Below are 18042 nucleotides of genomic sequence, written 5' to 3'. Positions count from 1 at the left end.
GTTAATCTGTACCAACTTACAGTCTTTGTTTTACTGTCTTCTCACTACTCTTCCTTGGCCTAGTCTGATTTTGAATTTTTGCCACATACTTGCCTCTAATTCAATGTATAAAGCTGAAACTGAGTTATTAAAATGTGTGGCTTCTTAATCCAAAACTCACCACCTGTGATTTGACTTTCCTTGGACAGGGAGGCCTGGTGTGTTGTGATTCATGGGGTCTCAAAGAGTCGGACATGACTGAGCGACTGAACTGAACTGAACTGATTTATATTACTGTAGTAGTAAAAGAGTACAAATATTGCCAGATGTATGATCACATATAATTGCACTTTTTGTCCCTCAAGAACTCTTCAAAAAATGACTATACTTAATTTACTATCAGTATTTAATGTTTACAAGCATTTATTTGTTTTTATAAGTGGTATATATATATTCCCTGGTGGCTCAGAGGTATAAGCGTCTGCCCCCAATGCGGGAGACCCAGGTTCAATCCCTGGGTCGGGAAGATCCCCTGGAGAAGGAAACGGTAACCCACTCCAGTATTCTTGCCTGGAGAATCCCATGGACAGAGAAGCCTGGTAGGCTACAGTCCACGGGGTCGCAAAGAGTTGGACACGACTGAGCGACAGAACGGAACGGATATATGTATCTATAAACAATATATAATACTCTTTTGCATTCTTATTACCTTTATATAAATGACATGTATGTGTTACACTGCATTTCACTTTTCTTCTCAAATAATTATTTTTGTGAGATTCAATTAGGTTAATATGGCTGCAGTTCTCTATTGTATGGGATTCCATCACTATAAAATATGCTTGTATGAAGTGTGTATATAAGTTTCTTTGTGAATATATATGTATATAAGACTACATTCCTGACTTATTGGAAAAGTGTGTTTTTTAAAATCAAAACTAGTTGTAACTTGTCAGGGAACATTTAACAGGAGGATTCCTGCATGCTGTTTTCTACTTCTCAATGATTGTTCCTTATCAGTTCCTATTCCAAGAAGGAGTAGAGCTGCATACAGTTCTCAGCACTGAGGTCATAGGATGAGACATGCAGTGACTCTTTTCAGCGTCAGCGACCTTGTATGTATTAGACTATCCATATTGTGGCTATTGATAAAATTTCATTCTGTCTAATACAGTCCATGGGGTCGCTGAGAGTCCGACGCGACTGAGCGACTTCACTTTCACTTTTACATTTCACACATTGGAGAAGGAAATGGCAACCCACTCCAGTGTTCTTGCCTGGAGAATCCCAGGATGGGGGAGCCTGGTGGGCTTTCGTCTATGGGGTCACACAGAGTCGGACACGACTGAAGTGACTTAGCAGCAGCAGCAGCAGCAACAGCTCCATCAGAGCTTAGGTCCCGTGTCTTTTGTACTTTCTCTCTCTCTCTCTTTCTCTCTTTCACTTTCTTATCGTCCACTCTGGATCACCAGGTTCCGGTCCATCAAAGGACCCCAACAGTAACTATTTATAATAAGTACAGTCACAGTACAGGGATGTTCCCACTTGCTTCATTTTTTTATATTTTTAGACTTTTAATTTTTACCACCTATATATATTAAATGCATTTCACCAAAGTTTTTACTTGCACCTCTCTGATTACTAGGAAAGTTAAGAATTTTTTCACATTTTTTTAATTCATATGTATTTCTCTTTCTATAGAATTGCTTGATATATCCTTTGCTGATTTTTCTACTGTTTTTACCTTTTACAGATTTATAGTAGTTTCTTTAAATTAAATATTAATCATTTTTTACTTATATGAATTGAAAATATAATTTTCCAGTAGTAGTAAACATTTTATTTTAATTTATAAAATAGACATTAGATGAACCAAAATTTTCATTTTGTAACCAAATTTGTTTCTTTATTAGTAGTACCTCTGTGCTCTGTTTAAGAAATTCAACTCTTAACCTTACGTCATAAAGTTACTCACTTATATTTTCTTCTATGATGCTTAAAGTTTACTTTTTACACATAGGTTACGTATTATTTGAGACAGAGAGTCATTTTACTTTATATTTTAAATGGATAATCAGTTGTCCATATGAATGGTTGATACTTTATTCACTGAGCTACAGTGATAGGGCTACCATTAAATAAATTTCTATTAATGTATGGACCCATGTTCTATTTTGCAATACTAACTTATTTGATTATTCACAGTTAAGTATCATTGCATTATATTATTATTTTAGCTGATACGGCAAAATCCATGTGCTCTTTTCTATGTCTTTAAAGTGTATTGTCTTCCACATGAAGTTTATATGTTCTTCAAATTCTTTTTATAGTTTAAAATAGAATATCACTGAATTTAGATAACAGTTTTGTGAGAAAGCATATATCTATGAGACTTCTTGTCCATGAACATGGTGTATCTTTAATTTACTAAGTTACTACAATTGCTCTCAAAAAGTCCCACACATAGCTTGAATATTTACTCCTGGTTATTGCTTGTTAGTTGCTATACTATACATAACACCTTATCTTGGAATACGTTGCAACTTTGCTTATTTTTTCTTTTATTTTTTTGGACAAAACTTGCCATATATTTGTCTATTTTATTCAAAATTTCAGAGTCACCTTTTTATTTTGACATTTGTTTCTCTAGAGACATTGCTTTCATTGCATTCATTTCTTATTTTCATTAGCTATATGATTAGATTTATTGTTTTTCTTTTTCTTAACTCATGTACTTCACTAATTAATATTCAAAACTTCTTTGTTTATAATCTAAGCATTTAAGGCTAAAAATTTTCCTCTAAATACCAATTTGTCCGGTGTCCCAAATTTCTGATATGAAGTACAATTTTTTGCAATCAATTCTACGGTTTCTCCCCTTTATTTCCATTCAGTTTATTTTGGTGAATCAATTGGTAATGCGATTATTTTACTTTCCAAATTCAAGATGGTGTGGGGGTGTGTGTGTGTGTGTGTGTGGTAGCTTTTTTGTTTTGGTTTGATTTGTTTCTGGTTTTCATTTTGTTCGATATATATGAAACAATAAATGAATCACTATAATTTTATAAATATTTCATATTTATTTTGCTATGTAATGATACTCCTTACTGCTGAAAATCAACACTACACAGTTCTGCTTTTGCTTGATATTAGAGACTTACCTTATTTCTTACATTTGGAATAGCCTATATAATTTTCTCTGCTTTAAAAATTTGAAATATTTCTGTCATCTTTTCTCTTTTAATTAGAAGAAAGAGCTTTATTATCTTCTTAACCTAAAATGACAATCTAGAGAATTTCGAATATATCTAGACTTTTGATATTTACTTTTTTTTACAATGCCAAGTTTGGATTTTTTCCCTACGGTTTTCTCTGGCGCTTCTGTATTTATTATATAAGATTTTTCTGTGCTTGCTTATATTGACTTTTGTTTTAGGAATTAGTGATTTGACTGAATTTTGTTCATTCTCTCTTTGCGCTTTAATGTTATAGACATCATCCACAATCATTTTTCTCAAAATTCTCTAGGAATAGAAATTGAAATTTTCTGTCATATACCTTTAATCATTTAACTGAAAATCATCAAGATGACAATATTACAAAATTTTCAATTACAGTGTTCATAAATAATATTGTAAAAACTACTTACCAAAGGTATTCCAAACAAACCAAACTCCAGCATTCCTGTAATAGACCATTCCATTTGTTCCCAAGAAGCAGTATTGTCTCCTAACCAATGTGCAGAATGGCTTCCAGATCCAGCAAAAGTTGATCGAGTGAGAATAAAGCTTCTTTTATTAGGAAGAACTTTTTCTAGAGCTCTAATAACAAAATAAAATTAATAACATCTATTTTAAAATAATATTGATATGATAAATTCTAAAATCTTAATTTTAAGGCATATATTACAGTTTTTAGAGCCAAACTATAATAGTTGCAACTATTTTATCAATATTTTATATTAATTTTGAATTTAGATATTAATATTTGCTTAGTAAAATATATTCAGATCAAACATAGAAAAAAATCTTCTAGAAATGATTTAGACTTTGAATAATTTTCTTTACCAAATTAAACATGAGTTTTTTTGTACCCAGAAAACAAATCAATATTTGTTTTTGAAATACATGATTTAAACCCATTGAAAAATCTCTTTATAATATAAAATACAGTAGTCCAAACTTGAACCTAAAACACATTTTTTGTAATTCAGTGATGTTAATCATACATTAATGTCTATATTTTCAAATATTATCTAGCAATGTTGATGTAAAACATATATGCTTGCAAAGCATTTTATTTTGTTTTTAGAATTTCATCACCCACAATACTAGGATTATTCATCTCAAATCTATTAGTACCTGAATATTGTTGACAGATTATTCCATAATTGGAAAATAATCAGAAAAAAGATAATAAAAATTTAATTTGCTTGATTACCTTCATAAAAATATAATAGTATTCTGAGGTGCTTTTCTGAAATCACCTTTATATGAAGCATAATGTTCTTTCTTCCTAGAATTTATTTACTTATACTCTATGATATACAATGCTCTCAAGTGAAGTAAACGCTATGAAGATAGCATATACAATTTTGATATCCTGGTATGCTTTGGGACGAAATACGGTTTAGAATTAAAACTTGATCACAGTTGTTTAATTATGAGAAAATTTAAAATTTATTGATCCAGAATTTGTTTTTTACTTACTATTGCATTATAGGTCCTTATACAATGCTTGAAAAATAGTAGGTAATTGATGTATGGTTATATTCTTTCTTTGTTTTGTATCATGCTACTTTTTTACACATAAGCAAGCACATTCTATTACAGAATTACTTATGAGATACTATATAGAAAACCACATTTTAAATGAAACACTCTTTTAAAAAAAATAATGACTTGTTCAAAAAGCACCATTGTCTTAGGCCAATTATGAGATTCATGCTTAGAACACATGTTCAGAGACACCAAGCTGAATCAAAATTTAGAAGGATAATTTCAGTCTATGAATTAATAAAGTATCACAGTTAAGTACATACATCATGTAGTTCTTGATAATTAAGTTTCAAATATGTGAATATTTAATAAAAGAGGTGATGCTTTTATGCCTTCATTTTTAACATTTAAAATATTATCTTTCTTTGCTTTCCTACACTTGTTATTATCCAATATATGTAAATTACCAAATATATTTCTAGACAATAAATATTAGAGAGTTTTCTGAGTGGAATTTCACTTACTTCTCTGTGGCTATAGACATACTGTATCCATAGAGGCTGTGAACATCATACTGTTTCCCCCAGTACTGCATAGCATCCATGCAAATTGTTTTGGAATACATGAGTTTGTCAAGAATATCTTAGAAAAATATATAAGAAATAATTATTAAGAAATATTTTGCCATTTTAAGCTTCATAATTCTTAAGTGATGGGCTATGTAATACCACATGTAATTAAAAAATAATGAAAGACATCACTTTATGCTAAGTTCCAATTGGGTCTTCACCCTTTATTCTCATTAGTTGACTGTTACATTTGCACTTAAAGTAATACATATTATGTTTCTAAACTTCAGTAATAAATAAGTTCATGGAAAAAACAGACTTTAACATGTATATGGAAATATATACATCTGTATTATAAATCATATAGCACAATTTGAAAATTGTATAATTTTTAAAATATAGCCTAATTCCAAAATGTAGACTTGTTCAGTTCAGTTCAGTTCAGTCGCTCAGTCGTGTCCGACTCTCCGCGACCCCATGAATCACAGCACGCCAGGCCTCCCTGTCCATCAACAACTCCCGGAGTACACTCAAACTCATGTCCACAGAGTCGGTGATGCCATCCAGCCATCTCATTCTCTGTCCTCCCCTTCTCCTCCCACCCCCAACCTTTCCCAGCATCAGAGTCTTTTCCAGTGAGTCAACTCGTCACATGAGGTGGCCAAATGGCAAATCATTTAAATCTCTGCTTTTCAGTTTTTATTGTGTTTTAATTTGCAGGTTTATGTGGCATTGTAATAATTATTGTTGTCTTTCTTCAGATGTCCTTATCACAATCTATTTCCCTAAGAGCACTTACTTGTCTTTACATTACATTTTTTTACCAGTATTAATGGTGAAAATGTGTGAGAAAAAGCTATTCACATTAGGTATTGTTGTTTAGTCACTAAGTCATGTACAACTCTTTTGAGACTTCATGGACTGTAGCCTACTAGGTTTCTCTGTTCATGTGATTTCCCAGGTAAATACTGGAATTGCTATTTCCTTCTCCAGGGGATCTTTCCAATCCAGGGATTGAACCTGTGCCTCCAGCATTTATAGGCAGATGATTTACCACCAATTCCCGAGGGAAGCCCAATTATTCATATTGCTGCTGCTGCTGCTGCTGCTGCTAAGTCACTTCAGTCGTGTCCGACCCTGTGCGACCCCATAGACGGCAGCCCACCAGGCTCCCCCGTCCCTGGGATTCTCCAGGCAAGAACACTGGAGTGGGTTGCCATTTCCTTCTCCATGTGTGAAAGTGAAAAGTGAAAGTGAAGTCGCTCAGTCATGTCTGACTTGTAGCGACCCCATGGACTTCAGCCTACCAGGCTCCTCCGTCCACGGGATTTTCTAGGCAAGAGTACTGGAGTGGCTTGCCATTGCCTTCTCCGAATTATTCATATTAGCTACATGTAATAATGGCAAAGGAGAAAAGGAAAGATATACCCATTTGAATGCAGTGTTCCAAAGAATAGCAAAGAGAGATAAGTAAGCCTTCAACAGTAATCAATGCAAATAAACAGAAGAAAACAATAGAATGGAAAAAGCTAGAGATCTCTTCAAAAAATTAGAGATACTAAGGGAATGTTTCATGCAAAGATGGGCACAATAAAGGACAGAAATGGTATGGACCTAACCGAAGCAGAAGATATTAGGAAGAGGCGGCAAGAATACACAGAAGAACTATACAAAAAGATCTTCATGACCCAGATAATGATGATGATGTGATCACTCACCTAGAGCCAGACATCCTGGAATGCAAGTCAAGTGGGCCTGAGGAAGCATCACTGAACAAAGCTAGTGGAGGTGATGAAATTCCAGGGCTATTTCAAATCCTAAAAGATGATATTGTGAAAGTGCTACACACAATATGGCAGCAAATTTGGAAAACTCAGAAGTAGCCACCGGAGAAGGCAATGGCAAGCTACTCCAGTACTCTTGCCTAGAAAATCCCATGGACGGAGGAGCCTGGTAGGGTAGCCTCGTTCATGGGGTGGCTACGAGTCAGACATGACCAAGTGACTTCACTTTCACTTTTCACTTTCACACATTGGAGAAGGAAATGGCAACCCACTCCAGTGTTCTTGCCTGGAGAATCCCAGGGACGGGGGAGCCTGGTGGACTGCCGTCTATGGGGTCACACAGAGTCGGACACAACTGAAGTGACTTAGCATCTGTAGCAGCAGCAGCAGCAGAAGTGGCTACAGGACTGGAAAAAGTCAGTTTTTATTCCAATCCCAAAGAAAGGAATACCAAAGAATACTCAAACTAGCACACAATTGCATTCATCTCACATGCTAGCAAAGTAATGCTCAAAATTCTCCAAGCCAGGCTTCAGCAGTATGTGAACTGTGAACTTCCAGATGTTCAAGCTGGATTTAGAAAAGGCAAGGGAATCAGAGATCAAATTGCCAACATCCACTGGATCATCAAAAAAGCAAGAGAGTTCCAGAAATGTATCTACCTCTGCTTTATTGACTAAGTCAAAGCCTTTGACTGTGTGGATCACAATAAACTGTGGGAAATTCTGAAAGAGATGAAAATATCAGACCACCTGACCTGCCTCCTAAGAAATCTGTATGTAGGTCAAGAAGCAACAGTTAGAACTGGACTGGAACCAACAGACTGGTTCCAAATAGGAAAAGAAGTACATCAGGACTGTATATTGTCACCCTGCTTATTTAACTTATATGCAGAGTACATCATGAGAAATGCTGGACTGGATGAAGCACAAGCTGGAATCAAGATAGCTGGGAAAAATATCAATAACTTCACATATGCAGATGACATCACCCTTATGGTTGAAAACGAAGAAGAACTAAAGACCTCTTGATGAAAGTGAAAGAGGAGAGTGAAAAAGTTGGCTTAAAATTCAACATTCAAAAAACTAAGGTCATGGCATCTGGTCCCATTATTTAATGAGAAATAGATGGGGAAACAGTTGAAACAGTGACAGACTTTATTTTTGGGGGCTCCAAAATCAATGCATCTGGTCCCATTATTTAACGAGAAATAGATGGGGAAACAGTTGAAGCAGTGACAGACTTTATTTTTAGGGGGCTCCAAAATCAATGCAGTGACTGCAGCCATGAAATTAAAATATGCATGCTCCTTGGAAGAAAAGTTATGACCAACTGAGACAGCTTATTAAAAAGCAGAGACATTACTTTGCCAACAAAGGTCCATCTAGTCAAAGATATGGTTTTTCCAGGAGTCATGCATGGATGTTAGAGTTGAGCTATAAAGAAAGCTGACTGCCAAAGAACTGATGCTTTTGAACTGTGGTATTGGAGAAGACTCTTGAGAGTCCCTTGAGCTGCAAGGAGATCCAACCTTTCCATCCTAAATGAAATCAGTCCTGAATATTCATTGGAAGGCCTGATGTTGAAGCTTAAACCCCAATACTTTGGCCACCTGATACAAAGAACTGACTCATTTGAAACTTCAGTGGGAAAGATTGAAGGCGGGAGAAGAGGACAACATAGGATGAGATGGTTGGATGGCATCACTGACTCAGTGGATATGAGTTTGAGTAATCTCCAGGAGTTGGTGATGGACAGGGAGGCCTGGTGTGCTATAGTCCATGGTGTCACAAAGAGTTGTACGTGACTGAGTGACTGAACTTAACTGTGTAATGACACAGAATTACAGCATAGTGCTCAAGGGAAAAAAGTTTATCACTTATATTATGATTTCAAACAAATTGTATTTCTTTCATTTATCATTTAATCATGGGCAATTTATCAGTGGTAAGAACAAAATATTCTACACCAAAATTTAAAAATGTGCTCCTTTCCTTAGGCATAAATATTTTGCAAAAAAATAAACACCACAGTTATTTCAGGGTCTCAAAATTATATCAACATCTGTAATTTAGAAATATATGCTTGAATTTACCAGTAAGTAAATATAGTGTTTTTGAATTAACTGTAGGAGATAAATGAAATTTACCAGGAGTAAAAGGTGGATAATTCAGGTTGTTAGCAATGCATCCTTTCTTTGAACCTTGAACAAAGCTGGAAACTTCATTCATGTCCTGAATGAATATAAGGTAAAGAACAGCATATTTTAAGTAGTTGTAAATTATATATGCAGAAGGTCTCTATTTATTTGTAAATATTTTATCAAGAGCAACCATGACATTCTTCTACTCCCAGAAGACAAATATAACCTACCAACCTACAAACAAGCTTGTTTCACTATTTCCACTACTTGATTCTACTCTTGTATGAACAAGTTATTATAGTCAGAAAAAATATTACTTGTGTTTGCATAAATGTATATACCAGATAATAGAGGTATTTTGATGGGATTAAAGGATTATATACAACCAAAATATATTTGATTTACCTTGTTTAAAATACATATATAGCATTAATTATATTACATTAAATATATTAAGCAACTGTTTTTTAATATAACTGTATTGATCTTCTCACTGAACTTATCATTGTATGTATTTCCAGGACATTCATTTATTTAGCATAGTGTATTAATTTCAACTGGCATTTATCTAGTTTCTATTGTGTGCCTTGCTAGCAGATAGACACAGCACTTTTTGCCTGGGCTTCCCTGGTGGCTCAGATGGTAAACAATCTGCCTGCAATTCAGGAGACTGGGTTTGATCCCTGGGTTGGGAAAATCCCCTGGAGAAGGGAATGGCAACCCACTCCAGTATTCTTGCCGGGAAAATCCCATGGACAGAGGAGCCTGGTGGGCTACAGTCCATGGGGTCCCAAAGAGTCAGACATGACTGAGTGACTAACACAATTCCTACACTTTCATGAGAAAGTGAACTGAGAGAAATTAGAGAAAATACAAAAAAGGTGAATAGCATTTTAGTATTCTAATAAAAATGGCTATGACCTTATTGAATCCCTCGAAGAGTTTCAGGGAACCCTAGGGCTGCTGGACCACATTATAAGAACCAGTGATCTAGATACCTTTTGGAGTCAGAGCTGTGGGGTATTGTATCTATGGATTTTCTTTGTAAACTGAAGCCTCAATATTGTCTTCCTACTTACAAGTCCTATGCCTACAAACAGTTGAGTAAAATATTTGTACTAAAAAAGATAATTCATATAAAATCATTTATAACATGCTCAAGAAATGTGTCTTTCTCCTTCTCTGTTAATGCACCAAACTTCCATACATTTTTGAGTCTTATTTCCCACATATCTACAATATGTTGTTTCTGCTCTCACAAAGGTATCAAACTCAAACAATTCCTTTGTTAATTTGGTTTTCCTCAGAGGAAGCATATTCTCTTCATTACTCTTCCCTTCTTCAATCCACATGATGCTCAGATGGAATTAATGTAAGAAATTAAGGCCATTCAGGGAGAAGATATAATTTCTCATTTTGATACACATTTTTGTTTTCTTAAGAGCCACAAAGAAAAACAATTAAGTAGTTATTCTAAAGTATACGTTGGGGTTATTTTACTGAAATTACCTAATATATTCAATTTTGCTGTCATATGTTCAGTAAAATTAATACAAAGAGATACTATATTTGAACAGGCAATAATTTTAGATAAACATAAATATTTTTTCTTCTTGATTGCACAAATTGAATTAAATTTAAACATAGCATTAAGTATTGAAATTCATAAATGGAGCTGAGTTGTATTATTTTAAATTTTAAGTCTTTTTCTAAAATATTTTATTAACTCTTGTATATAAAATCACTGAAGAAATACAAGCTCAAACATTTAACTCTGATGTTAATGTTATTCTACTTGAACTGTGTATTTGCAAACTTGCAATAAAATTGAGGCATTCACTCAAAATATACTTTATCTTATTCAATTTAAGAGTAAATAAAACAATATAGTATAAAAATAAAATAACTTAAAATGAAATTTAATCATTTATGTGGTTTTAACTATATTCTGGGCTTCCCTGGTGGCTCAGAGGTTAAATGTCTGCCTCCAATGCGGGAGACCCGGGTTCGATCCCTGGGTCGGGAAGATCCCCTGGAGAAGGAAATGGTAACCCACTCCAGTACTCTTGCCTGGAGAATCCCATGGACGGAGAAGCCTGGTAGGCTACAGTCCACGGGGTCACAAAGAGTCGGACATGACTGAGCGACTGAACGGAACGGAACGGACGGAACTATATTCTACAACAAATGAATAGCATTGATATTTGATTATTTTTAATTAATAATATTTTTAATTTGGCAAGATTATATTATTAATAAGCTAAACTTACTACTCATATTTTGAAGGAATTGATATTTCTTTTAATGTATTTTGTATTTTTTTCAGAATTCTGAAAATATTTTTCTCAAACATATTAAAATGATTTAAGTGATGTTACATTTATATAATGTCACGTAAAAAGTGAATTTGATTAGCATTTTCAACATTAGAGTCAGATTGAAAGTTTTGTAAGTCTTGAGGCAAAGAACTCAGTGAATTGATAGTAAGATGTACTCCTACAGATATTCAGGTATCATTAAAATCATCTCAAGTCTAGTAATGATTGTTTATAGACATTGGCAATGGCATTTTTAGGGGTACTTTATAAAGTCCATTGAAAATTGTATAATAATCTGGTGACATTACATAACTTCATATTTAAACTAAATCTAAATGAAGTGAAGTGAAATAGCTCAGTTGTGTGTGACTCTTTGCAACCCTATGGACTTTAGCCTATCAGACTTCGCTGTCCATGGGATTTTCCAGGCGAGAGTACAGGATTGGGTTGCCATTTCCTTCTCCAGAAATCTAATTGAAAATGCCCTTATTTTCAAAGAAATTTAAATAATCAATTTTTTCTAAGAATCTTATGAAATGTAGAGAGAACATATCCAGTTAAGCCTTCGGTTATTGGGGATACATTGAACATGTTTGGATATATTTTCTCAATGAATTTTAATTCTCGATGAATTTCCCAACACTGTATATTAAATTATTAGAATTCCTTATGGGAAAACTCAGTTGTTCAGGTTTTAAAGAATAAAACCATAATAACAATGTAATTATAAAAATATGCCTATTTTTTCAGAAAAAAATGGAAATGTTCTTTGAATTTTAAAACTATTGACTAATATTTTATTTTGAAATCACAGTTTTAGTCTTAATTGTACCAAATACAGTTGGCTCTTATTTCTAAAATATTAGGAGATTATCTTAAGAATGACACAAAAAAGATAATTCAACTGTAATGTATGCTTATATGCAAAAAAATCTATTTTTCAGTTTCAATTAAGCTCATAACATTTACGAAGTGATTTTAACACTTAAAAAGCATTAGCATTTAATCTATATGGAAAATCTACCAAATTATAAAATTATACAAATATTTTAAAATTTAACATGAAAATAATTTTTCCTGAGTTAAATAATACTCCTTTACTGTATATTCATTGTCAGAAAAATAATCTGACTAAAATGAAAAAGTAGAGAAACAACTAGCACTAGAATTTGGCAGTTATTTAGGTAAGAGCTGGAAACAGAATATCCACTACATAAACCAAATGTATGGTGGCGCTAAGAGTAAAGAACCTGCCTGTCAATGCAGGAGACTTAAGAAATGTGGGTTTGATCTCTCGGTTGGGAGGATCCCCTGGAGGAGGGTTTGGCAACCCACTCCATTAGTCTTGCCTGGAGAAGCCCATGGACAGAGGAGCTTGGAAGAGAATAGTCCATAGGGTTGCAAAGAGTTGGACAGGCTGAAGCAACTCAGCATACACACGAACAGAGTATATATGAATTTGGTGATATTTAATGAGCTTTGAAATCATACTGGTTATCATGTTGTGTTTTGGGTTTTTTGTTTTTTGTTTTTTTTTAATTAGTCAAAATTATTCTGTGTTAGTGTCATAACCACTCTGACTTGCTCAGATGCTCTTCTTCCCATCCCTCCCTCTCTTTGGATATGAATCAAGTATTTCAGTCTTCAATAGACTTGGGAAATGGAGTATTTTCTCTTTATAGCACAGTCAAATTCTCTTGCACTATGGCTAAATGTCATTTATACTTGTAACTGATCCAATGGACTCAAATTGTTTCCTATGCACAAAAAAGAAAGAAAGGTAGTAAGGAAGGAAGGAAGGAAGGGAGAAAGGGAGGGAAAAAGGAAACAAAGAAAGGAAAAGAAAGGAAAGAAAGCAAGAAGGCACTTCTAATTTAAATAAAGCAATTGAAATTGGAGCTAGAATTGAAAACAAAAGTCAAGAGCAGATTGCTTTTTTTTTTTTTTTGGTCATTTCTACCAGCACTGAGTGTTGTTGATTCTATCAAGAATTGTGGCCAAAAAAAGGAAATAAAGAAATGAGGTAGGATTGATGGTGACAAGTATGGTCAAGGATTCCCTACCCCACTTTTTTCTTCATCATATGGAAGGCTTAAATAGAATAAAGTAAAATAAATCATTAGCAAAAGAGTTTAAAAATATAGGAGGCAAACTGCACAGAAGAGGAAGAAAAATCCACATGGGAGGACAGATATTGACTGGAGTAAGAGCCAGTTCATCAATTGAAAATGAAGAAAAAGAGGAGGGATGCTAGCTTTTGATGGGTTGTGGTGGGAAGTGGAGACAGTTCATGTCATAGTCTTCAATTATCTCTATAAAGGAGAAAGAAAGATCCTCTCTATAGATAAGAGTTGTTGGTAAAATGGAGTATTCACTGAGGATAAATGGAAATTTAACTGGTAAAAAGACAAAAGAGAGGATTGCTAGATGACAGTATGCCATGAATTTTGGGGTGAAATTGTAGTTATCTCACCAATAACTGTGTTGTGTGGAGCATCTGATAATTTGAAATTTTATTAAAAAGACAGAAAGTAAATCATGTAAATAAAATACCAGCAGCTATATATCATCATTGCAATCTCACTAATTTTCTGTCAAATAACTAAATGCCTTTCCATTTTCATTGTTATCATCATAAGAATTCTGAAGGGTATACTAATCTTTTAGTCAACTCCATGTTTTCATGATGGTGAAAAATAAACAACTGTAATTGATTGGGTAAATAAATGATTAGATGAATAATTCAATGATTGAATTAATAGTGAAAATTTCAGGAAAATGGAGATGCTATGACCTCAAAGGTCAAAAAATTTAGCTATCCCCAGATATCCATTATTTTTCCTTCCAAAATTTTGTACAGCTGTAATAACTTTGTAAAACATGGCTTATGTTCAGTGTCCAAAATTATTTGATTTTTTCCCCTGAAATACAGAGTTCTCGGATTACCAAGTAATTTCATTCCCCAAATATTGTTATAGTTTTATAGTCTGCCAGGCTCTTCTGTCCATTCAGGCAAGAATACTGGAGTGGGTTGCCATTTACTTCTCCAGGGAATCTTCCCAACCCAGGAATCAGACCTGTGTCTCCTGCATTGCAGGGGATTTCTTTACCACTGAGCCACAGTGGAAGCCAAGTGTCTTAAACAAAAGACATTAAATCATTGACTATAATCATTATTATTTTAAATCATAAACCTACCAGCAGGTATCAATAGCTACAGATACAAAATTTTATCCAAAGAAACTTTTAAACATTAGTGTGTTCCTCTAATAACTTTACCAGTAAACATACAATTTTGTCTGTTTATTGTTATCATCTGTCTTGAAAAAAAACATTTAACTTATTGCCAGTATTGATTTGTTCTACTCCTAGCTTATTAAAAGAAAGTTTCTAAAGGATAAGAGCTTGTTCAACCCCATGTTGCTGCAATTGCTTAACTACTGCAGCCATTAGTAAATGTTTTTGAAATTGCACTACAAATTTTGTTAAATGTTTTCAACTTAAATTATTAGTCATAAAAATATAACCCTTTCAGTCAGTTCAGTTCAGTCGCTCAGTCGTGTCCGACTCTCCGCGACCCCATGAATCACAGCACGCCAGGCCTCCCTGTCCATCACCAACTCCCGGAGTTCACTTAAACTCATGTCCACAGAGTCGGTGATGCCATCCAGCCATCTCATTCTCCGTCGTCCCCTTCTCCTCCCGCCCCCAACCTTTCCCAGCATCAGAGTCTTTTCCAGTGAGTCAACTCTTCTCATGAGGTGGCCAAAGCATCGCAGCTTCAGCTTTAGCATCAGTCCCTTCAATGAACATCCAGGATTGATCTCCCTTAGAATGGACTGGTTGGATCTCCTTGCAGTATAAGGGACTCTCAAGAGTCTTCTGCAACACCACAGTTCAAAAGCATCGATTCTTCGGCGATCAGCTTTCTTCACAGTCCAACTCTCACATCCATACATGACCACGGGAAAAACCATTGCCTTGACTAGACGGACCTTGGTTGGCAAAGTAATGTCTCTGCTTTTGAATATACTATCAAGGTTGGTCATAACTTTCCTTCCAAGGAGTAAGCGTCTTTTAATTTCATGGCTGCAATCAGCATCTGCAGTGATTTTGGAGCCCCCCAAAAAAAAGTCTGACACTGTTTCCACTGTTTCCCCATCTATTTCCCATGAAGTGATGGGACCAGATGCCATGATCTTTGTTTTCTGAATGTTGAGCTTCAAGCCAAACTTTTCACTCTCCTCTTTCACTTTCATCAAGAGGCTTTTGAGATCCTCTTCACTTTCTGCCGTAAGGGTAGTGTCATCTGCATATCTGAGGTTATTGATATTTCTCCCAGCAATCTTGATTCCAGCTTGTGCTTCTTCCAGCCCAGCGTTCCTCATGATGTACTCTGCATATAAGTTCAATAAGCAAGGTGACAATATACAACCTTGACGTACACCTTTTCCTATTTGGAACCAGTCTGTTGTTCCATGTACAGTTCTGACTGTTGCTTCCTGACCTGCATACAGGTTTCTCAAGAGGCAGGTCAGGAGATCTGGGATTCCCATCTCTTTCAGAATGTTCCACAGTTTACTGTGATCCACACAGTCAAAGGCTTTGACATAATCAATGAAGCAGAAATAGATGTTTCTCTGAAACTCTCTTGCTTTCTCCATGATCCAGCGGATGTTGGCAATTTGATCTCTGGTGCCTCTGCCTTTTCTAAAACCTGCTTTTAGTTACAGAAATAAGCTTTATTCTATAAAGAGTATTAGTAGATGATAAAAATCTCAATTAATAGTTTTTAGTTTTTATTCTTTTTCTGATCCATGAACATGACAGGTATGATATTTATACATTCTAGAAAAATTATAGCATTATTTTATGCTTAATACATTATAAAGTACATCTTGTTGAGCTTATATTTATTTCATGGAAAAATAATTCTATGTTCATTGTCCAAAATCACAAGTCTAAAATAACTACTTACAATCCAAAGTCCATCATACTTTACTTGTTGATGAAAAAGGTAGCATTCATTTGCCCACCATTCTATGCAGCTCGGATTTGTGAAATCAGGGTATACTGTTAATCCCGGCCATACCTGGAAGAACAAATTATTCCCATATATACAAAAGTAAAAGAAAACATAAATAATGGAAATTAAGACTGAGTGAAGAGGAAGAGAAAAAATTCTTAAAATTGTGACATTGTACTTCTTTAGGTATGTGTGATCCCTGGACCACCTATATTTACAATAATCTTAGGTCTACTTGAAAGCACAGACATATTCACTGTGTGATAAAAGAAATTATATTAGTGCATTTCCAAAGGCATATGTTCCCAAGAAATTTAAGGTAAAAGGTTTCTTTGTGTATTTATTTATATTTGTGTGTGTGCTTAGTCACTCAACTATAATGTTCTTGGGACTACTCTAACTGTTTTTAATTATTACTTCATTAAATCTTCACTGGAACTTTAGGAACTAGGTACTATTTTTATCATCGCTTTACAGATGAGGTAAGTAGTATAATTAAACCCATTTTGCTGATGAAAGACGTGATAAACAGAAGAGCTTTTCAAAGTCACTTGCTAATAAGTATTACAGAGGGAACCTCATATCCAATCACATATCCAGGCACTCTCATATCCAGTTCCATGCTGCTAAACACTAGATGCTTCTTTATGATATATGTGTCTTCATATTACTTTACTTACCATGTAAAATAATGACATTCAGCAAGATAAATTCAATTTCAGATGTATTGGGACAAATAATATTGCTTTATATTCAAATTATGCATATTAGTGATCAGATCTGTCCATATTCAATAGAACAGGTCTTGGTAGTGGTTTAGAAGCTAAATCGCGTCCGACTCTTGTAACCCCATAGACTGTAGCCTGCCAGGCTCCTCTGTTCATGGGATTCTACAGGCAAGAATACTGGAGTGGGTTACGATTTCCTTCTCCAGAGAATCTTCCTGACCCAGGGATTGAACCCGGGTCTCCTGTATTGGAGACAGATTCTTTACCGACTTAGCTACCAGGGAAGCCCTGGTACAGGTCTTAACAAAATGTATTTTTTAAGATATTAATGACACTGCTGCTGCTGCTAAGTCACGTCAGTCATGCCCAACTCTGTGTGACCCCATAGACGGCAAACCAACAGGCTCCCCTGTCCCTGGGATTCTCCAGGCAAGAATACTGGAGTGGGTTTCCATTTCCTTCTCCAATGCATGAAAGTGAAAAGGGAAAGTGAAGTCGCTCAGTCATGTCCAGACTCTTAGCGACCCCATGGACTGTAGCCTACCAGGCTCCTCCATCCATGGGATTCTCCAGGCAAGAGTACTGGAGTGGGGTGCCATTACCTTCTCCATTAATGACACTAGGGGAGGAATATTGGGTTTTGTTTCCTGATGGAATTCATAATCAAGAAAAGTTTCATCAGAAATTTTAACTTTGGTGAATGTGATTTTAAAAAAGTGATGGTTAATGTAGTCTTTATTGTTTTAAATAAATGTATTTAGTCTTATTGTTGTCTTA

The 18042-nt window shown here is 34.8% G+C and overlaps 1 protein-coding gene across 1 annotated transcript in view; it reads right to left on the bottom strand.

Annotated features, from left to right (window-relative positions):
* SI (sucrase-isomaltase) overlaps positions 1–18042 on the bottom strand; it is a 117308-nt gene that overhangs the window by 82401 nt on the left and 16865 nt on the right. Inside the window, exons 12-15 of the mRNA XM_088843151.1 lie at positions 16490–16603; positions 9200–9284; positions 5222–5339; positions 3629–3800 (exon numbers count right to left, since the gene is read on the bottom strand). Coding sequence (XP_088699277.1) covers positions 3629–3800; positions 5222–5339; positions 9200–9284; positions 16490–16603 — 489 coding nt within the window. The remainder of the gene's footprint in view (positions 1–3628; positions 3801–5221; positions 5340–9199; positions 9285–16489; positions 16604–18042) is intronic.

This window comes from Moschus berezovskii, chromosome 1 (genome assembly GCF_049115385.1).
Source record: "Moschus berezovskii isolate FMDL1 chromosome 1, NW_MosBer_1.0, whole genome shotgun sequence".
In the NCBI taxonomy this organism is placed as follows: domain Eukaryota; kingdom Metazoa; phylum Chordata; class Mammalia; order Artiodactyla; family Moschidae; genus Moschus; species Moschus berezovskii.
The sequence above is the reverse complement of the archived record's forward strand: the minus strand, read 5'-3'. Positions and strand labels throughout refer to the sequence as shown.